A 27,131-nucleotide genomic window follows, 5' to 3' on the forward strand; every position below is an offset into this window, starting at 1 on the left:
ACAGAAGAAGAAGCCTCTTGCTTTGACAACACAAAAAAACTAAACATCGCATGGATGCACCTGAGACGTATCCTCAGTGATGTATCCTGAGGTCAACGGGGTTTCGCGTCTCTCAAAATCATACCCCTCACTCAGGTGACCCAGCCGGGAGTGATCAAGTCCCGACTTACGTCCCAGTAGCTACCCTCGATCAGAACCACTAGGGAAAAACCAGGGGCACACAATCCGTTGGAACTACTCCAGAACTACTCTGCCAGGGCTGGGAGGTACACTTCTGGCACACTTTGTATATACTGTACATGACACAAACACAACATGTTCTTTCTTTCTAAAAAATAATGCATTTACTAGACTTCCTGCACAGTAAAATTCTAAAAAGTTACATGCATTGCATTTAATATTAAACTCCTACAGAGATGAGTTTCTACAAACTTTAAACAATATCAATACTATACCAGTAAGACGCCCTGAGGGCGAGAAGCGACCTCGCCCTAAAGGAACCAAATGGACCCATAAGGGTTCATTTGGTCCCATTTGTACAGTATATGCACTCTCTCTGAGTTACAGTCCTGGTCCATTTGGAACACTCGGGATCGTAAAGTGATGACAGAACAATAAAGCAGATCAGGGCCCAGTTGTAACTGGACGTACTTTGACAAACTTGAAACACAAATCATTCTGCCCTTGTTTATTAAAAAAATAAAACTATCAATGGATCTTTTTTTGGTTGCATATAGCAAAACAGAAATGTAAGCTTCAATGGATTATTTTACTTGGGGAGTCCCTCTGCAGCAACGAACTGGAAAAAGTCTTACTGGGCTATAAATGTCACAGAAATGTCAGTGACAGAGTGTCAGGACCCAGCATCTATGATCTATCCATTTTGACAAGATTCTCAGTCTGCTCAAATTTAAAAAATAGATGTGAGCATGGAAACCATACACTGTAGTAGGCCTATATGCAGACAATGGAAAACAAATCTGCTTTTCCAATTTCCAAATACAACAAACTCATTTTCAACATGTTCGGAAAATGGCTGTATAGAAAGTATAGGCATATGGAAATATTGTTATCCTTCAGTTTAGCCAAGACATTCCTGAGAGACACTGCATCTCACTCAATGTGTTCATTGACAGCTCTAGTGTTTACTTTAATTAATATCCTGATATGCTGCTGGTATGACGAGAAAACTGTTGCAGTGGCAACGTTCTTTTTAACAAAACAAAAGCCGTGCATATCCACGGATATCCTAAGCCGTGCATATCCACAAAAACACAGCCTTTCTTTGTTTCTTTGTTATATCCCGAATAACCTCTAACATTCTATTTTCCTTTGACTGCTTTGCTCATTTATCTTTTTTGATGGCCCGATCAGCCCGATGATGTCTTGAAACACTTTCAACAATATCTCCACACCTACAAGCCATCATCAAAGTCAGGAAACCAGCTCATAACTAAACAATAACATGAGCATCCAGCCCATGCTTGATCTCGCTGATAAATTAACACACATAAAAATGACCTGCAGTATATTAATATACTGCAATTGCATAATATGCTAGTGTACAAATCTGATGAGGTTGCTACACGTACAGAACACAGGAATCGTTGATGCAGATACAACTCCTCACTCCTTGCCTGGTATATTTTATTTAATTTATCACCCTCAATGTAATGAATGAATGGAGTAGGTCATGACTCATGTGCACGTGAGCTGTAGGCGTGATCCGTACGTGACGCTACGGTGGCGTGCAGCTGTATTTCCACGCCCATCTCACACACACACACACACACGCACATACGCACACACGCGCGCGCGCGCGCACGACTTTCACCAACGGATTTTGATTATCGAAACAGCCCCCAGCTGTTGCTTCGCCGACACAGACATTAATGCATATAGAGAATGATTCTATATTGGGATAGACTGCGTACGGTATTCTGATGACACGATCAATATTCAATATGCGGAAAAACAGCTGTGTGACTGACTGATATAGAAACAAAAAGCCCATGTTAGAAGTTGTATAGGCACGCGCACGGGGTGTGTGCTAATAATAAAGTATGGAGAATAATGCGGATGTCTACCCACGTGCACTGCATGGAGCGGTAGTGAAGGAAAGCGTATAACGTACTAGTCTAAAGTCTAAACTCACACGCGAGCCGCTGTCCTTGGTCCTGGAACCTCTCCAACGTTATGTCCCCTCGGTCTGAGGGGACGGACGACTCCGTGAGGGGACTCGATTTGAGGGGACGGACGACTCCGTGAGGGGACTCGATCTGAGGGGACGGACGACTACATGAGGGGACTCGATCGGTTTTATTTCTGCTACCTGTTCACGTAGCTCGTCTCGCCTCTCGGAGGGTTGTTGATGATCAGTTCAGAAGATGGAATGACCATATGATTAATGTGAACTTTAGTTTTCAAATACCCTGGATTAGTTGGAAAACCAATTGTTCTCGTTCTCGATCTCAGCGGGAATGAATCGCTTTTATTCACTTGTGGAAATTGAAGCATTGAGAATGAAGCATTATTGCCCGTAGAGAAATAGTTTGCCGCCACGTACAACTGGGTAAAAGTGTCCGAATTGAACGACTCAAGACTAAATTGGCTACTGGGGTTCGTTATAGCGACTACTACTTCATGACGAAAATATGCGCGAAAGGATTGTCACCATCACTGCATGTGCAAATAAAATGAACTGATTAAGCTGGTCTACAAACGGAAGATCTACGATCTACTTTTGTCTTTCTGAGAAGAGTGGCACCAACCATTGATTAAGACATGGCTCGCCTGCTTGTTTTAATTAACTCGGTGGTCCTGTTGCTTTTCGGCAGCGACATGTTCTTGGTGGGAGCAAGTAAGTATATAGTCTCTAACAAACGTACGAAATTCTTGCAACTGTATAATGGTTAATAATAACAAATTACCTTCAGTCACACCAAGTGGTATAGATGCAGAGACATAAGAGTCTTACTCTATGGCTCTGGTTAGTTACAATAATGTGAATATCTTATTGTATACTGTATGTCTGTATTGGAATGGGACACAGTTTAAAAACATATATATTATTGTCACAGGATTTCATGTAAATTATGTTGCAAGGTTGTTCTAGCTGCCTTGATGATGATCAACCCAAAGTCAGTAGCATACTGTATGCCTTTAATAACTTCATTAACAGGTGGTCTGTTCCCCCTAAATAACTGCTTGTGAGCTTGTAGATCTGCTATTCTTTTTAACCAAAATGTCCACCTTATATGCCATGCAGTATACAGTGATATTCCATGTGGTTTATTTATACAATTATGTCTATGTGGTGAAGCACATCAAACACACAGCCTCTATTCTGTCTAAATTAGGAGAGCTCAAAACAATCTTATACTATAGCTACAACTGACCCCCCCCCCCCCCCCCCCCCAAAAAAGACATCCTAAACATGTACACTGTGTGACAAATCTGGAACTGTAACTTCAACTGCAGAGCTGGATTAAAAATCTAAAGTAATTGGGTGTGTCACTGGCTCACCTATTATAGTATACAGTCAAATTCACCAATCATGCAATCCACATAAACGGTACCGTAAAATCACACAATTTCAAGGCACTGACACTGTTGAGAAACCAACTGGCTACACATTTGCTATTCAGAAGGAGTAGCTCCCATTACACACTCCTGTCTGATTCTCTCTCAGTCTCTCTCTGTGTGTGTGTGTGTGTGTGTGTGTGTGTGTGTGTGTGTGTGTGTGTGTGTGTGTGTGTGTGTGTGTCTCACTCTCCCTCTCATCTGTTTGGCTCTGTGTGTGTGTGTCTTCTCACTGGGGGATTCCAGAGCAGTTTGATAGCACTGTGACAGAGAGGTTGCCATGTTCTGTAGTAGTGATGCACCGAATATTCGGCCACAGAAAATATTCGGCAGAAAATATTCGGCAGAAAATGGCTAAAAAAGCATTTTCGGCCTATTGGGTTTCGGCCTGAATAGGCAGAAAATATATCACCGAATAGTGTATGCAATTAATGCATTCAAATGAGCTGAATAAATGTTTTATGGACCCATAATAGTGATTATTATTGAAGTTAAGTTTTGCCATAACCATAAATCAGGTAGCTTTAAGGTACAGCAATGACAGCAATGGTAGGCAAAAATATATATAATATTAAATATATTCGGATATTCGGTATTCGGCCAACTGTTTCTTATATTCGGTTTCGGCCAAGAATTTCCCTTTCGGTGCATCCCTATTCTGTAGTGCTTCTTTGGGTGTGTGTGTAGTGAGGAGTGTTCAGAGGCATGCTCTGCTGTATTCTCTAAAATATGGAAATGTGTGTGTGTGATCTTTGCTGGGGAAAAAAAGGAACTATTCATATACGAGCCACGAGCAGAAATATTATTTAAACAAACAGTAAACCAAGGCGTACATGAACACACATTTGCACACGAGGGAAATGATGAAGGACACATTATTTTTTTAAAGTCACATAGCTCTCATATTTCCTACCATAATTCCAAATCACACTGTATTCAGTGTACAATACATTGATGATAGTTGTTACTGCCTCCATGGCTCCAGGAACACAATGGAAACAAGATTTGTGTTATAATTCTTTGCATTATTAACTGTACCTTTGTACTTTTGCAAACTGTTAATAAAGTATTGAATGCATCGATCAATCAAACCAAAAGTACTGCAATCTCAGACACAGAGGATACATAGTACATACTGTACATGTAGCCATATCTTCACATTGTGAAGTGATTTCTCATCACTATAAAAGGCAAAATGAGCACGTGCAGTTAGACTAGTTGTGAAAAATGGCATTAATTGAGACATTGCAAGACAACAGTAAAAAAAACAGGTTTGCCAAAATCTTCATTCTGCATTTTGATGAAAGCAAAATGAGGAGAAAAAGAGTGTATGTCCATGTGTTAATTAACTATGAGTGTAGAGTCTCAGCAAATGTATGAATCAACACTGAAGATTTTAATGTAGGTCTACTGTAAATAATCTGCCTATGAGGCATAATACTGTGTGAGGCATTGAGGCAACACACTGCCAAAGAGAATCAACACATGTCATTTAAATTATTAAATGACAAAAACATATATTGAACGGGAACCCATTTTGGTGTTGGCATCGTGTTATGCTTTAGCTATTGAAAAATAGCAGATCTACAAGCTCATAGCGCACCACCGAGTGGCGCGCTACGAGCGGCGCGCTACGAGCTTGTAGGTCTGCTATTTTTGAAAAGTCAAAGAACGACTGTGACATTTTTAGAATCTGATCTCAAGTCAGAATGGGTTAATCAGACCAGTGTGTGTCCACAGTGGAAACCTCGTATGAATCTGATCTCAGGTCAGAATGGGTTAAGGACAACTATAAAGCCTTGCCACCTCAAAGCTGAATAACCTAAAGGGAATCTGGGCTCCGATTACATTAACCTCAGTCTGGCACCAGGTTCTGGTCACACCGTTGTATCGCAGCCGGACAAACCGGACAGCGTACCTGTGGGAGATGGGATGGGATAGAGAGTATGGACAGCGTGTACCTGTGGGAGATGGGAAGGCATAGAGAGTACTTGACTACGTGTAGCTGCTGTGTAGAGACTGTAGAGAGGCAGTGAAAACCTGATATAGGATTTAGCCAAGCCTGGTGGACTGAAGTCAGATTTATGGACGGTTGTGCAACATCTTACTAGACACAAATCATATGAATATTCAACGCATGTTGAAAATGTGATATGACTTTCTTGGGAAATATAGTACTCGAGACGTCCTCCAGGACGTCCTCCAGGCCGTGACCACGTTTAAACGGCCAAAATTCCCGCGTGCACGCCCATGCACGCACACACGCCATCTTTATATGCATTATGGCTCATAATCTGCTCAAATGCGATATTCGGCGCCTGATTAGAGCTTAATTTTACTTAGTTATGATTTTTTTTAAAGCGATCGCACTAATACACAGGTTCAGGTTCAAACTGGTGTAAACATCTGGTAGCTTTTGGGAGAGGTTATACAAAAACGTCTGGCACCAGCACCGACCCCCTCTGGTGGCCACCCGGCAGAATACCACTGATTTGGAAGAGTTATCATAACAAAATATAAACTAGAGACATGTAGGAATACACAAATATAAAGCATGTCATTAAATGCCAAATAAAATACAGATTGTGATTTTCATCTCGATAGCAATTTAAAGTTTAAAAGGGAAACGCATCCTCTCTCTCCGTCGTCCTCAGACGAGCCCTCCCATCGGCATCTCCAAGCATCTGGGTTCTCCGTACATCTGGCCAGCTGTGCTTTCTGCACCAGCATCTTTCTTTAGTACGTCCACGTACAGTAGGTATAGGTGTGGGACGACTGCAGAGATTTAAGATCATGGCCTAGATTTAGATCGTGGCATGCTGAGACTTTGCTCTGGTGGAGATAAAATAGCTATTAGGTATTGCTATAAGATCCACCGCTAGGCAATTTGCTTAATAGGGAGTCTGAGAGCAGGAAATCACAACCCCCTGCTGTTTGGAGGGATAGATATGGACTTTCCAGAGCTTATAGGGTAACACACATTCAGGTTACGCTGTTTGAAGGTTGAACCGTGAGTGAATACATCTACATATATCAGTTACTGTATAAGTTAAGGCATCATTCAAGCCACAAAGTTAGAGCTATAACTATGATGATCCCACTACATTAGACCAAGCAGATATTCCAACAGTTCCCAGGTGCAAAATACAATGGTATGGAGGTGTTGAAGTTGACTTGATATTGTTATCAATAAGTAGCCTTGCCGAGCCATGAGGCCCATAGGGGGCAGGAGCCTATCTCCTGTTTCTGTAGCGTGAGGCAGCTTGATGTACAAGTACACCCCCTGGACATGACGCTAGTATGTCGCAGGGACTTACACCCCCAATCCAACCCTTGATGCCGAGTGTCAAGCAGGGAGGCATTGGGTCCCATTTTTAGAGTCTTTATATGACCCGGCCGGGGATCGAACCCCGACCTCCCAGTCTCAGGGCGGACACTCTAACCACAAGGCCACTGAGCTGGTTAGAATGGGGATGAAGCCTGTCATAAAGCCTGGCTGTCACCTTGCTTCAACTGTTTGAAGCAGTATGAATTATATACACCAGCGGGGAGTTCCATTATGACAACGTTAGTGAGCCGATGAATCCCTTTGAACTTCTACGCCCCTTGAATAAAATGCTGGGTACTCATATTCGTGTCATGCTTGACAAGTTGACATTATACATTCAGTAGACGTTAGTGGCACCGCCGCGGCCTCTGTCTCTCTCTCTCTGGAGGACATTTACAGTTACAGAACAAATGGCAGCATTTTGACAACTCATACATATTATGCACTGGGAGCTTTTGAATGATGTGGTACTATAGGAACCTACAGTAGCTTAACCCATTCTGAACGGGAAACCCCTTTTGGTGTTTCAAGCATTATGTTATACTTTAGCTATTGAAAAATAGCAGATCTACAAGCTCATGGCGCGCTACGAGCTTGTAGATCTGCTATTTTTGAAAAATCGTGAAAATGTGGCACAGATCTTTGAATATATATTCTTTCAGAGTGAGCGTTTTTAAACTAAAATCTTTGTTTCTGGGGGGGGGGGGGGGGGGGGGTCCCTGGAACAACATATTTTCAGATGGGGGGGTCGGCGGCCAATTACATATATTTTTGGGAGTTCTTGACATGAAAATGTTTGAGCACCACTGACACAGAAACATGGGCTTTTCTGAAAACTGTCAGGATTTAGAAGACATTTGTAGAATCGCGTCCTCGGGTCTAAATGGGTTATTATACAAGGGCGAGCCGTGCGATTATGTTCTCAGTGACAGTGTGTGATTTGTTAATGTGTGGACAAAGCCAAAAGGTTCCGTTAGTGTTTAAATGGTTTTTACTACAGTTATTAAATTGTCAACATAATTGTGCAAGATGGATTAATCACTGGCAGAAGAAGCCAGCATGAATTTCAATCTAATACGAGTAGAAAACGTAATTATAGTAAAAACCTTTCGTTACTGACAGCTGCCAAATGGGACTGTACTGTCTGTGGTGTACTGTACTGTCTGCTGCACAATATAACTGTAGGCTATATGGTGGCTGCGTTACTGCTAGCCTATCGGGCCATCGGCTCTTTAGCCGAACGGTAACGTACAGTACGCGGAAAAACAAGGTTCTGGGTTGGCCTCCCGGCTGGCGCTGCGTTGGTGTCAGCGGTGTGTATGGGTCCCCTCAGCCATCGCAGCATTAAACACGTTTAACATGTTTAAGGAATTTCTTGGTGATTTGTTTTTCTGTGCCGTTTTGTTGTGAATGTTTTGAAGACGAATATCCCTTCGGGGACAATAAAATGTATCATTTATTATTCATGTAATGCATAAGTATAATCCAGATGATTAAGCACAAGGAGGTTCCACCGCGCCTGTGGTATAGGCTGGTCTGGTGCATCTCAGAAGCCTGTGGTATAGGCTGGTCTGGTGCATCTCAGAAGCCTGTGGTATAGGCTGGTCTGGTGCATCTCAGAAGCCTGTGGTATAGGCTGGTCTGGTGCATCTCAGAAGCCTGTGGTATAGGCTGGTCTGGTGCATCTCAGAAGCCTGTTGTATAGGCTGGTCTGGTGCATCTCAGAAGCCTGTGGTATAGGCTGGTCTGGTGCATCTCAGAAGCCTGTGGTATAGGCTGGTCTGGTGCATCTCAGAAGCCTGTGGTGAAGGCTGGTCTGGTGCATCTCAGAAGCCTGTGGTATAGGCTGGTCTGGTGCATCTCAGAAGCCTGTGGTATAGGCTGGTCTGGTGCATCTCAGAAGCCTGTGGTATAGGCTGGTCTGGTGCATCTCAGAAGCCTGTTGTATAGGCTGGTCTGGTGCATCTCAGAAGCCTGTGGTATAGGCTGGTCTGGTGCATCTCAGAAGCCTGTGGTATAGGCTGGTCTGGTGCATCTCAGAAGCCTGTGGTATAGGCTGGTCTGGTGCATCTCAGAAGCCTGTGGTATAGGCTGGTCTGGTGCATCTCAGAAGCCTGTGGTATAGGCTGGTCTGGTGCATCTCAGAAGCAGGACTGGTAGCAGGTAGAAGGAAGGCATCTATCACATCTCCGTCATGGCCTGACGAAGATGTGATAGATATGTACATCGAAACCTTGTCGTTTTATTGCCTGCACCCTGTCGAATAAAAAGGCTTAAACTGTCAGAGTTGCTCCAGTGCCTTAATTCCTTCTACCGGCTACAATACATCCAGATGGAATTTGGATACAGAGTCCAGATATCAAGGACAATTCAGTATTGATTTACGGATTACGGATGCATGATTAATTGTGCATCTAAAAATGCTGGTTCTGCTCAGTTACCTCAACAGGACGCATGCAAATCAGCACTGTGACTGATGTGAATAAAATAACACTGGCTGGAATAATAAACAGTACAGTAAGATGCCTGCAGTCCTTCTTACATTTCCATATACCCTTCTCTACAAACCAACGCATTCTTCTCTAACCATTTCTCCAGATCGACCACCAGCTCCTGTCAACGTGTCTGTCCTGCACCTCCGTGCCGACTCTGCAACCGTTTCCTGGGACGTTCCAGAAGGCGACGTGATCATCGGCTTCTCCATCTCACAGCAAGTGAGTAATACGTCTCTACCTGTAAAATATCTGCTATTAACCCATTCTGACCTGAGATCAGATTCATACGAGGTTTCCACTGGACACACACACTGGTCTGATGAACCCATTCTGACCTGAGATCAGATTCTAAAAATGTCAGTCGTTCTTCGATTTTTCAAAAATAGCAGATCTACAAGCTCGTAGCGCGCCACTCGGTGGCGCGCTATGAGCTTGTAGATCTGCTATTTTTCAATAGCTAAAGCATGACATGATGCTAAACACCAAAACGGGTTCCCGGTCAGAATGGGTTAACTGTGAAATACGAAATTACTAGTTTACTGATTCAATTCTGTGGAGGGTTTGTGCACTCACAGCGAAAAAGGCATCATCATCACACTGCAAATCAGATGTTGTACTTATTTAACAAGATCCTTGTTAAATAAGGATTAGTTGTGTTGGCAGTGTGGGCACGCCTAACACAAATCTTAATCTTTATACACCAAAGGCTGAAACTGTACGCTTGATTTACAGACAGAAAAGCAAGGTTGCAAATGTGAATGCCAAAACACATTATTCAGTTTAATCAAATGGCTCACTGAAAACTGATTATGGATGTGGAATATTATGCTGTATATGTAACTACAGTAATTATGACGGTTCCACTTTATGGAATTCAAATGATTATGCCCACATTGTTCATCCTGTGAAAAACCAACTCTCCCCAGAACTATGCATCATGGAAGCCATCAGAATTTGAGCATGGCTGGGAATCGCCCGTGTGTCTGTTTTCCTCATTATGTTTATGTTATTCATTGCACATAATAAGAGTGTAATGAGATCTCCCTGTCAAGGAGGGCTATAAAATGTTAAATGGTGCATTTATATAGTGCCTTTATCCAAGGGCTTTACATTCATCCATTCACACACACATTCATACACTGATGGCGGTGGAAACCATGCAAGGCCCCAACCAGCAATCAGGGGTTCAGAGTCTTGCTCAAGGACACTTCGACACTGACTCTGTGGGAACACACAGCCACCATCTGGCCCATTGCATCCAAATGGGCCGACGAGAGCTACACGTAAACAACTGTGCATAGTACATTTTTTGAGGAATAACTCACAAACATTATAGGTTTCAATAACCTACTGTGTGTAACTTTCACAAAAGGTCAAAGACAAAGTCTAAGAAAGCCACAAGAATCGAGATCCGTCAACGATCTCAAAAGCTATTCAATATCAAATAATAATGACCATACTGTGTTTGGAATAGAGGAGCAGCTAAAGTTTGAGACAAGAGAATCTATCTAGTCATCTGTCAAGTGTGGTAAACCGGGTGGTTTACCATGGTTTACCATCTACCCACTCTATCATTTAAGGATTTCATTTATCAATCAATACATGCATCCAACCAACCATCCATCTGACCATCCATCCATATATCCGTCCGTCCATCCAACCCACTGACCACACCCACCAGTGTTGTTTTCATCGACTAAAACTAAGACGAGAAATGTTCGTCGACTACCTTTTTTCACTGACGAAAACTAAATGGAAACTAAATGAAAACTAAGCTACTGTATGATGACAAAAACTAAAGACTAAACATACTGACGATTTCGTCAACAAATACAAACTAGAGAGATCCAGTATATAAGTCATTTTACACTTGGTTTGCATGGCGAAAATAGCCGATCTACAAGCACACAACGCGTCGCGCTGCGACGCGTTGTGTGCTTGTAGATCGGCTATTTTCAGCAAGTGTAAAATCAGTCATTACGACGGCATCAAGGCCCAACAAAATACATTTCAGTCGACTAAATCAACTGTAGATTTAGTCGACAAAAAAATCTTATGACATTTTAGTCAACTAAAACTAGACTAAACACAAACATTCCAGGTGACTAAAAATGTGACTAAGAAAACGTTTCAAGAGACGTTTATGACTAAAAACTAAAAACAGAAATGTTCCCTGGACCCCTGCCTGCACCCTCCCCTCGTCCCGTTCCCAGAGACAGGACGGCCACATGCAGCGCTCCATACGGGAGGTGAACACCACCAGCCGGGCCTGCGTTCTGTGGGACCTGGACGAGGACACGGACTACCTCATCCAGGTCCAGTCCATCGGGCTGCACGGAGAGAGCCAGGCCAGCAAGAAGGTCCACTTCCGCACGCTCGAGAAGTCTGACCGCTTCCCTTCCTCCAACAGCTCCAACCAAGGTGAGGATTTACTGTGTAAATGAGTGTCTTAAGTACCAGGTCTTATTACTTAAGACCGGGAGGCGTGATTATAATGCCATTTGGCTATTCTGAGTAAGCCAAAGAGCATTGACCACACCTCCAGGTCTTAAGTTAAGTAATAAGACCTGGTATACTTAAGACACGCAAAATACAGCCCCATATGGTCTGCTAAAGGCCATACTACTCCTCAGGCAAAACATACAGTATAGGAAGTCTTGCACAGTATATACCCTCTCCTGGAATTTTGAATGCTTTCAAGCATGTTGACATTTTAAAATGAGCTACATAGAGTATATTATAGACGATAAGTGCACCTGGCCTGAGAACCACCTCTCTGCAGCTCTGTCTCCCAGAGGGCCTTGCCGACCTGACCGTGGCTCTCTAAAGGTTGATTTTCCTCCAACCATCCAATTTATTATTGACAGTGTGTCTTCACGCATGGCTAGAGACAGGCCGGGCTCTCTAAATATATGCAACTCTAGTATAAATATATATATATATATATATATATATATATATATATATATCACTTTGGGGTCGGTGCCTAATCAGGATTCTGACACACACTCTAAAGCACTTGAGATTCAGTGTCTGAGCTCTGCAGTTGATGGGCTGGTGAAGTGAAGACCATGACCGATTTGGGAATGGTTTTAGCAGCAGATGAGAGGAGTGAGACGGAGGTATAGTATATCGACAGCACAGGGCATCACACTGTGACCATACTAGATTTCAGAAGCAATCATTTTGGGTTATGACTCAATGTTTGGTTCAGTCATGAATATATAGGATAAATCAATTAAAATGACTTCACACATTTTGGCGTGGGAACCCCTTTTGGTGTTAGCATTATGCTATGCTTTAGCTATTGAAAAATAGCAGAACGACTGACATAGAAACATAGCTTTTTCAGAAAACTGTCAGGATGTAGAAGACATTTTTAGAATCTGATCTGAAATAGTGACAGCCCACAACAAAGAGGTCTAAACACTGGGACCTATACTTGTTCTCCTTGACTTAGACGGTGCAGCCAAAGTTCCTAATATATGCAAAGTGCTGATGCTCGACTTGCTCGTGAACCATGTTTCTCTTCAGCTGACTCAGATCCGGTAGCATTAGTTTAGTTTTGGCACGATCAGCAAAAGTGAGAGGAGAGACTAATTTACAATCAACCTCTAAACTGATCCCTGTATGCATTCCATGTTGGTATTAAAGCATATGCATTTGGTATCATTCTGTCAATGAGATTATATTGATTTACCTATAAAATGAAAATAAAAACAGAGCTAATTTCACACAATGTGACTAGAGAGTGACGACGGCATCAAGGCCCGCCAAAATACATTTTAGTTGACTAAATCACCTGTAGATATAGTCGACTAAAACTAGACTAACACTAAAACATTCCAGGTGACTAAAATGTGACTAAAACTAAATGGAAACTATTCAAAAGACTATAATTAAGACTAAAATCAAAATTTGCAGCCAAAAATAACACTGGCGGCAGGGCCCTAAAAAGACCTTTTTTAATCTACCTTTAACTTTTAGTCTTTGGCACTCACAGTTTAAAGTAAATTAGTTTGCAGAGTCTCTGACACATCACCGAGAGCTACTCCATGTTGGTATTAAAGCATGCATGCATTTGGTATCATTCTGTCAATGAGATTATATTGATTTACCTATAAAATAAAAAAACAGATGTGACTAGAGAGCGATGAAATATAACTCAGTCATGGCACATTTAGAATGATGAAATGCTTTCCTACATTTAGACTCATAAAAGGAAAGATTTACTACATGGTGTCTTATGGGAGCCCCGTGAGTCACCCAAGTGGGTCAGAGAAACGGCCGAGTCCGTTTACGGGCTTCATTACCTGAAGTGTGGCATAGTAGTGAGTAAACAATCAGTGTCAACTTTCCACAACAAATCCATCTTTACAACGTATACAGAAAGCACAATGTCTGCACTTAAGGAGGCTAATAGGTGAACTAAGCAGGAGCAATATAACACCTTATTAAACTGTTAAAAGTACCTGGTGACGAGAGGCCAGAGCAGGGGTTCCCTAACTGTGTGCCACCAATAAGACACACAGGGTCCAGGACAGGTGAGTCTGGGAATTTGAGCTAAGATATGTTATTCCAGGAACCCCTCAGAAGCAAAGATCTGAGTTAAAAACGTTCACTCTGAAAGAATATATATTCAAAGATTTGTGCTGCATTTTCTACTTTCTAATTCTTTGTTTGGCCTGAAAAATTGTGTTTGTTGTCATGATTTGTCACGACAAGAGTTGGCTTTGTCCGTGGGTGGCGTAAACGTCTTTAAATAAATACTTTCTGAAAAGTCTATAAGGAAAATGAACAGGGATTTCTTTTCCGGGTCTCTGGAGGGGGCCTCACTGGGGGGCCTCACTGCAATACTATTTCATCACATCAAACACAATTACATATTGTTGCCGTTTGGAGGAAATCTCATAACTCAAATTTTTATGTTTTGGATTTTTTTTTCTCTCCATAAATCAGTGCTATTGAACACCCTTTACGTCTGTCTGTGTGTTGTCTCGAAAATATTGAACCAATGGAAAGTAGTAAAAGAAAACGCATGGACAAAACCTCTTAACTCCATTGGATCCTCAAACTGTCTGCTAAAACAGCTAACTCCACCACCTCTCTCCTTCTCATGCAAGTAATTGACAATATCTAATGTCAAAACACCAACTTTGTTTTAAAAAAATATATAAGGTTTGATTAATTTCCTTAAAAATATATATTTTTATATTTCCTGAAAAATGAACATTTTGGAGTCATGTTGTTTCCTCCAGAACAGCAGAGATATCCGAGCATAATGCAGATTATACATGCATAGTCTTTTAACCCATTCTGACCTGAGATCAGATTCATACGAGGTTTCCACTGGACACACACTGGTCTGATTAACCCATTCTGACCTGAGATCAGATTCTAAAAATGTCAGTCGTTCTTCGATTTTTTCAAAAAATAGCAGACCTACAAGCTCGTAGAGCGCCACTCGGTGGCGCGCTATGAGCTTGTAGATCTGCTATTTTTCAATAGGTAAAGCACGACATGATGCCAACACCAAAATGGGTTCCCGTTCAGAATGGGTTAATGTATTGGGATCCAAAAGTCAGGGTCAAATCGATATCGTATTTTCAAAGACTGGTTAAAATTTAATTAAAATGTTTGCATCGGAATTGTGTGCCCTTCAAAAGTATAGAAGGGAGGGTTTGCTATGGGCTCTCAGAACAGGCCATATCCCATTCTGACCTGAGATCAGATTCATACGAGGTTTCCACTGTGGACACACACTGGTCTGATGAACCCATTCTGACCTGAGATCAGATTCTAAAAAATGTCAGTTGCTCTTCGATTTTTCAAAAAATAGCAGACCTACAAGCTCATAGCGCGCCACTCGGTGGCGCGCTATGAGCTTGTAGATCTGCTGTTTTTCAATAGCTAAAGCATAACATGATGCTAACACCAAAACGGGTTCCCGTTCAGAATGGGTTATGGATCGCTGGGGGAACCACAAGAGTGATGTTTTATTCATAGCATGGCTGTCTTTCACTTTGGAAACATGCCACTATGATGCAACTATAGAAGTAGGTCAGGCATAAATATCAGGTTTGAACTGTTACATACAGTACACAATAATTCAAGTGTTTTGAGTATAATTAATGTCTTTGAATATTTACACTAGAAGCTTGCGTGCCTGCCTCACATCTAGCGCTGAGTTGTTGTTTCTCCGTGAATATTTGTGTCTGAGGGACACACACACACAAAGCTTCCTTTTTGAACGAAAGCAGACAGCGATGTGTCATTTGGGGTGCATACACACCGGGTTTGGACAGTCTGGCAATTCTGGCATGTGCCAGAAGGGCTGGCCTGCAGTCATGGGACCCGGGGCTGGCTGAGCCAAAACAATAAGAGAAAAAGTTATAAAAAAAAAGCCGTTGAAGACCACAAATTAATGCCATGGCCGATTTCCTGTGCCAGTCTGTGCCTGGGTGGCGCATAAGTTGGTTAGACACACTAACAGTCCGACGGGCATTAGTCCGACAACACCGTTGTCCCCGACATGCGTAGTTAAAAACATCCCTGGTTAACCCTAACCCTAATCTAGAGTAAAGAAGTAGTAGGGGCCATGAACTTCTGTTAAGCAAAAAATTGGGTAAAGTCTAAAAAAACAATGGCTGCAAACAGCGGGTGCAGGCAGCCCCATAATTGTCTCTAGACCATGTACTGTACATCGCTACATGCACATCGTAGTAAATGGTAAATGGTGAATCGTAAATGGAAAAATCGGGGTTTGGAAAATCGTAAAAATGGAAAATCGGGGTTTGGAAAATCGTCAAGTAAGGGTGCGCACTCGGGACCAATTGTCAGATGTTGTGGTAATGTGAATGCTGAGGTATCACTCAACCGTTCCCCGGGCCACATGGAGGTACAGTATATAGTCAATGTGAAAGCATTGAATACAGTTGAATGAAGTGTACTCTCGGGGTGCAGAAGAATCAGGGCCAATGTGAATCATGGCCAGCGGGGACCAGGCAGGCAATCGTATTGGGGAACAGTTTGAATCTAGCCCGTACTTCCGCTCACTGGGATCTGGGATAAAATGGTTAGATAATGACTGAGATTAGACTACAGTACATAATATTTGGTCTGGTTACTATAGTGCCAAATGGCCTTCTATCCTGAACATTATTTCTACCCTAATTGGGTAGCGTTACAGTAACACTGTAAGAAGTCATCACTTAGTTATGATAAATGTCTCCTTCTGCTGTGTAGGCTATAACATTGATAATGTAATGTGTGCGATCCACGATCATTGCATCAACAGCACCCCAGATAGTATGGTATTTTCATTAATTAATACAACGGCAAAGTCAAAAGCATGAATGTCTTATCAGGCTGTCAAACAATAGAAATGTGGTCCCCTTAGACACAGTTACTGTGCAATATACTTCAAAGGAATGACAGGTTCACTATGCCGAGTCTAAACCTCGCTGCAACGTTTTAACAGCAGGAAGGAAATATATCAAAGCTACTGTACACTCAATGCTGGCACTCAAAAGGCTCTCCAAATATAGTCATGACAATTCCCAATATTCTCCAGACACACACACACACACACACACACACACACACACACACACACACAAGTCCCTGTCACTGCTAAGTGTCATGTTGGATGATACACATGAAGTTGTTAGGACACTTTTTTTGAAGGGCGCTTTCCCCTACAATGCATGGAAGGAAGGATACGATCTGGTCATCCCAGCTTAAAAATAAAAATATTTAGGACGACCGTTGAGCTGATTCTACTCTATGGCTGAGAGACAATGTGGACACTTTCAAAGAAATTGGAGAAACGGTTGGATGGCACTTACACCCGCCTTCTAATGTAATGAGAGCGTAACATCTGTCTTGGAAGAGCCACCCATCGACCGATCCAGAAGAACACAGTTTGCCGGCCACTGCTACAGAGCTGACAATGAAGTTATATCTTCCCTTCTCCTCTGGTAGTCCTGCCTCAAAGCAGACCAGAGGTAGAAAGCTGTCGTTCCCCTGATATCATCGCTATATAGGGGACACAGGCATCAGTAAGCAGGAACTGGGGATGGCAATGAAGGACTGGGAAGTCTGGCGTGGCGTTGATGTGAAATCCATGATCCATGCTGATCGCTGATATAAATAATACATCTTGTAATAAATCCAGCGCAGCGATAGTTCATTGAGACATGCAAGTCAGAATGGTTTATTATTATATATTTCCCGGACCCCCATTCAGAATTCATTCTCTAACAGTAATTCATTCTGCTCCTTTAGCTGTCTCTCCACGTCAACTACCTTCACTCTCATATTCGCTCTACAAGCAGTCACTATTACTGCATTCCCTCTAAATGCTATAGCTGACACAGGAGTTGTTCAGATGCCGGCGTTCAAATTCCTTTCCGTCTCCCCTAGTTCTGTGATTCTGTGATTATATGTGACTTAATGGCGGAGTGACAGAGGATGAAATTGGAAGTGATACTGCAGGGTATTACAAAACTAGCCATGAACAAACCACAAAGGTACCCAACTGACATCGTGTTGGCATTCTATTGATTACAACATAAGTAAGCCTTGCAGATAGCCATGGAAGCACATACGGCAGGAGCCTATCTCCTGTTTCTGTAGCGTGAGGCATCTATTCTTGATGTACAAGTACACCCCCTGGACATGACGCTAGTATGCTGCAGGGACTTAGGGCCGATTCATTCTCCTATTTTATCGCTGTTCTAAAATAAGAGTATGAATCGGCCCTTACCTCCCAATCCAACCCTCGATGCTGAGCACCAAGCAGGGAGGCACTGGGTCCCATTTCTTTGAGTCTTTCATATGACCCGGCCGGGGATCGAACCCCCGACCTCCCAGTCTCAGGGGCGGACACTCCAAGTAACCACAAGGCCACAGCTGAGCTGGGAACACTTTGATGGACACATTGATTACAACATACTTCACATTATTTTACAGTAACTAGGAGAACAAAGAGGAATAATGTGCATGTGAAATGAATCAGCAGAGGAGTTGTTTCAGTTGTAGGACCAATTAGCAGCAGCTGGGGTATTAGTGCATATACTGTAGCTTTGCTTTACAGTTCACAATCCCAAAGAAGAGCTTCATGGGATTTCTGGCCAAGGCTGGACTAATTATCACAGTGTCCTTGGAAAGTGTTGAGCACAATCTACTGTAACTTCTCATTGAGAAACTATAGTGTGAAATATGTAGGGTATACTGTAGCAGCATACTGTACACTACTAGGTCAGGTTCCTTCGACTCACTCGGGAACAAAACCTTTGTTGTTAACCTCGTTCTTAAAAGTAGGTTATCATTTGATTATCTAGACCAGTGGGTCCCCAAAGTGGGTTCCGGGACCCCTGGGAGTACTTGAGGGAGTTCCAGGGGGTCCCCAGGTAAATGATAGTTTTGAACCAAATGGACCCTTATGGGTCTGTAACTCAGAGAGTGTAGAAATGGACCCTTATGGGTCTGTAACTCAGAGAGTGTACAAATGGACCCTTATGGGTCTGTAACTCAGAGAGTGTACAAATGGACCCTTATGGGTCTGTAACTCAGAGAGTGTACAAATGTACATTTGTATGCTCTCCGAGTTAAATTGCCATTGATTTCACAATATAAATTGGGGGTCCCAGAGATAGAAATGCCATTAAATGGGGTTTAGGTTTCAAACGGGTTACGGTTGGGAAAAGGCAAAGGATCAACATGACAACATTCACACCAGCAGTGCCACGTTTTGAAGTCTATGGAGATACTGTGAGTGTTAGCATCGGAAAGCTCAGCAGCAAAAAGTGTATAGCGTCGAAGTTGAGAAAACCACAAATTTATATATATACTAGCCCTTACCCGTTGTGAGATATTTGCCCCCCTCTTGTGGCCGTGGGGGGGTACTGCGCCCGGTGCGTTTTTAATTCACTGATAAATGTTGCATCCTTTGGTATTCTTCTCCTGATAAACTACACGGTTTGCACACATCTCACCATGCACAACGGCGACAGGTAGCCTGTCCACACATGGACCGCTACTTTGCATTCATATTCATGTCATATTGACAGTACAATACCCATTTTTGCATTTTTTTAATCCACTAATAAATTCATTATAAATCATTAATGTGTGAAATCGAAAAAAGGGCTCCGTTAAGACCTCCATATAATTATGGTCCATGGCTGTGTGAAAAGTGGGAGTGATTGGTGCAGCCAATGTTGAGATAAAGCGCTGTCAGGGACATTCATTCAGACATTCAGACATTCGCTGAATTATTATAAGGATATATATATAATATATATTAACTGCTAGATTAACACGTTTGCATGTTCTCCCCGTGTCGACTAGGGTAGGTACCCTCACAAAAACATGCAGTAATCCTGGTCACTAAACTGCCTCCCCCTGGCCAGCCGGGGCGCCTGATGGAGGGGAAAGGAACTGGTTGGAATAACGTGTTCCTTCCATGCGCTACGTCCAACCAGGGAAACTCCCCCCTGTCAGGTGTAAAGGAGCAACTTGGACACTCAGGCATGAAGGAAGCATGAGTTAAGTCCGTTGCTCTCCCCAGGTTGGCGGAGGGTGTGTAGAGCCCAGGATCACAGTAGATGATTGGCACAGGGGTGAAAAATGGGTTACAAAATCGTGGGATAAAAATATATATATAAAAAAAAAAAAGATTAACACGTTATCGTTACTGCATTTTAAAACTGAAAACAAGTGGACATTTCAGCCTGAGAGCAGCACTACAGAGAAAAGGTCTCTTGGTCACTATAAAAGTTGCAGGGAGCATTATGCTTGTGCTCATCAAGTTTCATGGCAAATTGTCCATTAGAATGATGATCATTACTACATAATTATAATTGGTCAATGCTTCCACAATGAGGCACAGCTCTCTTCAGTCCTCCGATAACCCAAATACCTCGTCTTGGTATTTGCAATTGCACAAAGAGAGAGAGAGAGAGAGAGAGAGAGAGAGAGAGAGAGAGAGAGAGAGAGAGCGAGCTGACACTCTGGTATTCAGGGCCAATATGTATATGCATATGCCTTGATGAGTTGCTTCACTAAAAGAGTAGCAATTGATAAGAGTGGTGCTCTGGAAGAGTTCCATCCTTTACAGGTTAAAAGATGGTTTCGGTCGGAGAAGGAGTTTAGGCTCATCGGCAATCCTCTTAATCCATTCTTTGGCGGGAACCCCTTTTGGTGTTTTAAGCATCATGTTACACTTTAGCTATTGGAAAAATAGCAGATCTACAAGCTCATAGCGCGGCACTTAAAATGTGGCGAACAGTTTTAACTTAAATTCCAGAGACCTTCTGGGGACGTCTCTGGAATAACATATTTTCAGATCGGCGGCCAATTATATATATTTTTGGGGGTCCTTGACATGAAAATGTTTGAGAACCACTGACAGCAGCTTCTGAAAAAAAATAATGTCATGATGCTCGCATCAGGTAAACACACTTTTGTGCCCAATTTTGGAGATTGATACATCCATCGCATACCTGGAAGACTGTGAGCACTGTGATGTGGAGACCGCTGGACGGACACTTCACAGGGGTTGTCCAGTGGGGTCCTACTTTCACCAACGTTTCGATGACTGTATTGACTTCTGATGTCTCTCTCTCTCTCTCTCTCTCTCTCTCTCTCTCTCTCTCAGATGACCCCACAGTGCAGGGACTGGACAGGTCCAGACATCTACAAACAGGGGAGATGATCATCATTGTGGTGGTGCTGCTCATGTGGGCAGGTATGTGACTGTAAAATGTTAGTTATATATTTATGCTAACGATTAACCACATGAAAAAAAGTGTCTAAAAGCACTAAAAGCCAATCTTCCGCCATAGTCTGAAAAGCCACTTCTTCAGACTCCATCATGGCCCATCTAAAACCACATATTACACACATAACGACCCCCAGGAAAGTGTTTTAAATTTCTTAAATTTCTTAATTTTAAATTTCTTAATTTAAATTTCTTAAATTTAAGACATTTCTTAAATTTAAATTTAAAAAAAAATTCCCCCCAAAAAGCGTGAAGTGTCCCTTTAAGGAATAAGACTAGGGTTGCCAGCTACTGTGCAGAAATGTCTTAAGTTACAATGGGTGCCAAAACATAATTGATAACGTACACACCGTACTACTGACATGGTTAATACATAACAGTCCAAACACACAACAAACACTGGCCATTTCACTCCACATTGCATGCGATGCCTAGAGCAGGCCTACTGTACATAAAATATTAACCAAGTGGACCCTAGCGTCCATATTCTGGGCATGTGATGATGAAGCGTACATTCAGCGGAAACAGCATTTCTACAACAAGCACACACACACACACACACACACACACACACACACACACACACACACACACACACACACACACACACACACACACACACACACACACACACACACACACACACACACACACACACACACGCACGCACACTACAGATCTCACATGATATGCTTGGTCGTTTTCAATAGGAAATTGAAGAAGAGAGTAGGTATACTGTATCTACTGTAGGCTGCGCTGGTCATGTTGCACATATTCCAGCTATTTCACATCGTAATTGTCCAAGGGCCAATACATCAATAAATTAGACCTCAGCTTAATCATTAACTCCATACCGGTAATTAACCCGATAGCTATAGTTATTATTAATCCAGTGCAGTATCCTTTATACTACAGAATAGTTTATAGCAAACAAATTCTGAAAGAAAACAATATTCTGACAACTTTGAATATGAATATGTGTTGCTAACTTGCTACATCGGAGAGATATCACATCAATCACTTAGTCTGTGCTCTTCAGCTCTGCATTAACAGGGTGACTTCACATGCCCTCCCTTTCAGGACCCCGTGTAGATTACATAAGCGCTGAGGCGCAATGAGAACTGGCATATCTGACAGACCTCCCAGAGACTGGGTGTCCTGGGAGCTAGCTGGGAGGTCCCTTGGGCAGCTGTAGACTGCTAAACAGTCCTAAACAGTAGGAACCAGTAGTGTTTCAAAGCGTCATTTATTTAAAGACCTTTTAAGCGTCGTACGAAGCCAACTCGAGTCGTGACAAATCATGACAACAAACACAATATCTTTTTTCTTCACAAGAAGAAAAACAACAAAAAAAGTCTACTTTCTAATTCTTTGTTTGGCCCAAAACATTGTGTTTATTGTCTTGATTGGTCACGACAAGAGTTGGCTTTGTCCGCGGCGTAAACGTCTTTAAATAAATACTTTTTGAAAAGTCGGGGATGAACAGGGATTTATTTTCCCGGTCTCTCGAGGGGGCGGGACTGCGACGCTCTATAGCCCATAGACTGTGATTAAATTACATGAAACTACAGTATTGTCATTTGGCGAAAATAGCAGATTTACAAACTCACATGTCGCAACGTGACGTATTGTAAACTTGTGGGATCAGCTACTTAGTGAGATTTGAAAAAGAAGCAGTCCTTGTATAAGACCCTTGGTGGCCTCCTGATAACAAAGTACATAAGGATTTTAAGTGGTTATGGAGCTCTAAAATGTAGCTCATTACCCGTGTCAGTTCAATCTGCAATATACAGTATAGGTAGTTTATATATATAAACTAATGAATTAGTAATACAGTATCACAGATGGCTTTTGCATGCGTTTGGAATAAACAGCTATAACACCTTTGTTAAATATTCATTGAAATGAAAATTGAATGTCACTCTTATCGCTTCGGCAAATGGAAAGCTAATTCAGGTCTCGGCTTCCACTTCCAACGTAAAAGTTTATCTGTTGCCGTTTATTCCCTCTATAAAATGTTATATGGATTATCTACTATCGCATACCGTTTAGAAAAGGGCTTGATTCCTGAACTCGATAAAATGTCATGTTATCACGCAACCTTTGCAATGATTACATTATGGCAGGGGTGGGCAACTTTGACGATGGAGAGGGCCACTATATTTCCACACTAACTGCCTAGGGCCATACAGTATATTGCTGTCGTAGCAAAAATAAGCCGATCTACAAGCTCAAAACGCGTCACGCTTCGACGCGTTTTGAGCTTGCAGATCGGCTATTTTTGCTACAGTATGTTCGAATTGAAATCTTGAATTTTTGCTATTTTTGAATTGGAATCCTGAAAATTATTCATTTCAAATGCCTTCAATTATACGTGTGTTGAGCATTGAGCTACTACTGTAATTTAGACTGAAGTAAATAAAGCGGGTCGTGTTTGCATGTTGTTGGAATTGTAAACAGCTGAAACCAATATTATAATCAGTATTCTGACATTAACCTGAGGGCCGCATTAAGTGAAGGTGGGGGGGCCGCATGTGGCCCCCGGGTCGCCAGTTGCCCACCCCTACATTATGCTATCCTACTATAAATGCGCCACGTCTTTGCGTACTGTACTGTACGTGTGCGCGTACAGTACGTGTGTACGTGTGTGTGCGGTTGTAATGCACGTAACTGGAGAACCGTTTGACCCACCGACTTCACATTCCACACACGCGTTCCACTCTCACACAGGGAGTGCAGTGCCTGGTATCGAGTCGGTCGGACCCACGTTTCTCCAGAACCACCACAAAAGGCTCTGCTCAGGCTCTCTGCCAGTGGGCCCAATGAGGCTCAACCAATCAGGCTCTGCCAGTGGGCCCAATTTCTTGCCAAGTACACACACACACACACACACACACACACAGGCACATACACAGATCTCCATGTGGGACACGTACCGGCTAACGACCGTTAAAACGGTGCTATGACAACGTATACAAGACCAACAGATTCAGTAACAGCTTCTATCCCACAGCGGTAGTTGCACTCAATGCTGCTAAAAAAAATGATCTGTTGCTGCGACACTTTTCGTTTTTCTTCTCTGCTATCTTAAGTACAATAAGGGTTTGTTGTGCGATAACAGCTGAAATGACATGTTTGTGCATTACTAGTGCTGCTGGGGTTGTGCAATAACAAGAAGTCATGTGTGTTTTGTTTTAGCTTGTACAGTATGTTGTTTTGTGATATGATGCACTGATTGGTTGGCACTTTTAATTTCGTTGTACACGTTGCAATGACAAATAAAGATCTATCTATCTAATGGTATATCATTAGGTTCCCAAGTTGCATCTTTCCGGTGGCCGACTTTGACGGGCACGTCGTACAGGTCTAATTATTATTAAAAAACTAAATCACTTTCTTGGTGCCAACAACATGCATAATATGCCAATGAAACCAGATCGTATAAGCTCCCCAAGAATGACGTAGGGTGAATGGGAAATCATGACGGATGCTTTCGGTTTAAACTTTACACCATGCTTTGCCTCAGGAAATAACTATCACCATCTTGTTTGGAAGAGATTGAAGTATGGTACGTAACGTACTTCCAATCCAATCGAGATGCTTAACTGACTTGAATATATTATGAAACACTATACAGTACGTTACGTTAACATCTGGTAATTAAGTTGATTATTATGAATATAAACTGGTCCCCGCTCTAGCACTTTAAAGGAGAAGGATTCAATACATAATGATCTCATTATATTTACTGTAAGTAAAAAAAAAAAGATTGCAATGAAGCAAGCAAGCTAATTGATTCTCAAGCAAGTCTGTGGAGATTTTCCAACCCATTGAGCTTTGAGATAAAGACACACACGACGCATCAACCCCCCCCCCCCCCCCCCCCCCCCCCGCTGGGAGCTGAATTCCATTATCCAACATGGGGGGGCTTTCAATATGACACGCTCAGTCAGAGGCTCAGAGCATGAGGTGACAGGTCTGTGAGTCTGCTATAAAACAGCTAACTCCACCACCTCTCAAACTGTCTGCTACAACAGCTAACTCCACCTCTCCCCCTCTCAAACTGTCTGCTATAAAACAGCTAACTTCACCACCTCTCTCCCTGTCATGGAAGTAATTGACAAAATATAAAGTGAATTGATAAACGTGTGTTCTCTGTCTAGTAGTCTGCCAATATATATGAATGGCTATACCTGACCCTGTGTGTGCGTGTGTGTGTGTGTGTGTGTGTGTGTGTGTGTGTGTGTGTGTGTGTGTGCCTGTGTGTTTGTGTGTGTGTGTGTGTGTGTGTGTGTGTGTGTGTGTGTGTGTGTGTCCATCTCTCACCCTGGCAGCCGTCATTGCCCTGTTCTGTAGACAGTACGACATCATCAAGGACAATGACTCCACCAGTAACAGCAAGGAGAAGGCCAAGCCGTGTTCAGAGAGGAGCACCCCGGAGCACCCCCCTGGTGGAGGCCTGCTGCGCTGCAAGGTATAGCCGTATAGCATGGTTCTCTAAGCCATGCTGACCCGAGATCAGATTCTAAAAAATGTCTTCTATACACATCCTGACAGTTTTCTGAAAAAGCTATGTTTCTAGGTCAGTCGTTCTTTGATTTTTTTCAAAAAATAGCAGACCTACAAGCTTGTAGCGCGCGCTATGAGCTTGTACATCTGCTATTTTTAAATAGCTAAAGCATAACATAATGCTAACACCAAATAGGGGTTCTCTAAAAGCCATATGGCACCAGATTCGACTGAGAGCCTGCCATCGCGCACATTCCAGCTTTTCACCAGAGGAGAAAACCTTTTGTTTGGTTTTTCAAAATGAATTAATAGCACAGGCAGACACATCTTCACATATATTTGGAAAGTAACAATATGTTGGTACGGATATGTTATTTCTGCCATGCAGGGGCAGAAAATCGTAAAAACAAAGGAGTGTTTAATATTAATAGTTAATTGCACATTTTGTGGAATGGTTGCTGTGAAAAATATGCCAGTGAAAGATTACAGGTTACAGGTTTAAATGTATGGTGGCTCCATCAGTTCTCTTCATTTGAGCCATTTTTTGATTGCTGTTTAACTCAAGGCTTTCATTATAAAAAACGTTTGCATTATCATTCAATGAATGCACTCACTGTCTTGAATTAATTAAATTAATTAAAGACTGAGTCTGCAATACTGGTACTTATACTCTGGGCATTAAAGAAAGGTATGCCTCTAAAACTATGACCCGTGAAAATATTATGGAAATGTATCATTCTACCTTTTTCTTTTGGAGGGGGAGCAAAGGGATGTGTATCGCAGTGCCACTTCTAGAAATAGGATTTTGCTTTTCATCAGTTAATTTGGTTAGTTTTTGTATGACAAACGCTATGTGGAGCATAGAACAACAACCACATGAAACCATGGCATGTCCAACCAGATACTATAGCTTGTGGCAAAATTGCTAATAAAAAATGATCACAAATATATTTCTGATATTCCACTGGTATGTTTCACAATAACCATGCCACATACGTACTGTAAATGTGGCTTTTGACAACACCATCACGTCAGATCTACAAGCTCACATAGTGTCGCCGCACGACCAGTTGTGAACTTGTATATCGCCTATTTTTGGAAAAAGAGTAATTCGTAATTTGAAAGCACTATATTTCTAAAACTATGACACCTTTCAAAGATTCCTTTTCAGGCAAACATGTCCACCGTAAGATGAAACTAAGTAGGCTAGAATGGGGTTGGTAGGTTTAAGTATGTAGGACTAGTATGTAGCATGCCAAAGTTTGTGCTATTGCCATAGAGAATATCGCTGTATAGACTAGAGGGAAAATAGGAGGAGAAAGTGTGGTTTTAAACAAAAGGAGGAAAGTAGATTCATTGCTATTGTTCGTTTCTTCTGTCCTTTTTGCAGTTCCATCCATCCGTGCCATCGATCAACATCATCGAGGTCTGA

The 27,131-nt window shown here is 42.2% G+C and overlaps 2 protein-coding genes across 2 annotated transcripts in view; both read left to right on the forward strand.

Annotated features, from left to right (window-relative positions):
• The window catches only part of pinx1 (PIN2 (TERF1) interacting telomerase inhibitor 1), a 231,501-nt gene extending 218,321 nt beyond the window's left edge, over positions 1–13,180 (forward strand). Inside the window, exon 8 of the transcript XR_013965884.1 lies at positions 13,154–13,180. The gene's annotated coding sequence lies outside the window, so the exon portion shown is untranslated. The remainder of the gene's footprint in view (positions 1–13,153) is intronic.
• Positions 2,785–27,131, forward strand: fndc4a (fibronectin type III domain containing 4a; the record flags this gene model as incomplete). Its single annotated transcript, XM_080790999.1, has 6 exons — positions 2,785–2,860; positions 9,509–9,624; positions 11,619–11,826; positions 21,068–21,157; positions 25,525–25,664; positions 27,090–27,131. 6 exons carry the CDS (start codon positions 2,785–2,787, stop codon positions 27,129–27,131), a joined length of 672 nt encoding a protein of 223 aa, XP_080647125.1.

Source organism: Protomyctophum bolini, assembly GCF_963924005.1.
Source record: "Protomyctophum bolini genome assembly, chromosome: 19".
In the NCBI taxonomy this organism is placed as follows: domain Eukaryota; kingdom Metazoa; phylum Chordata; class Actinopteri; order Myctophiformes; family Myctophidae; genus Protomyctophum; species Protomyctophum bolini.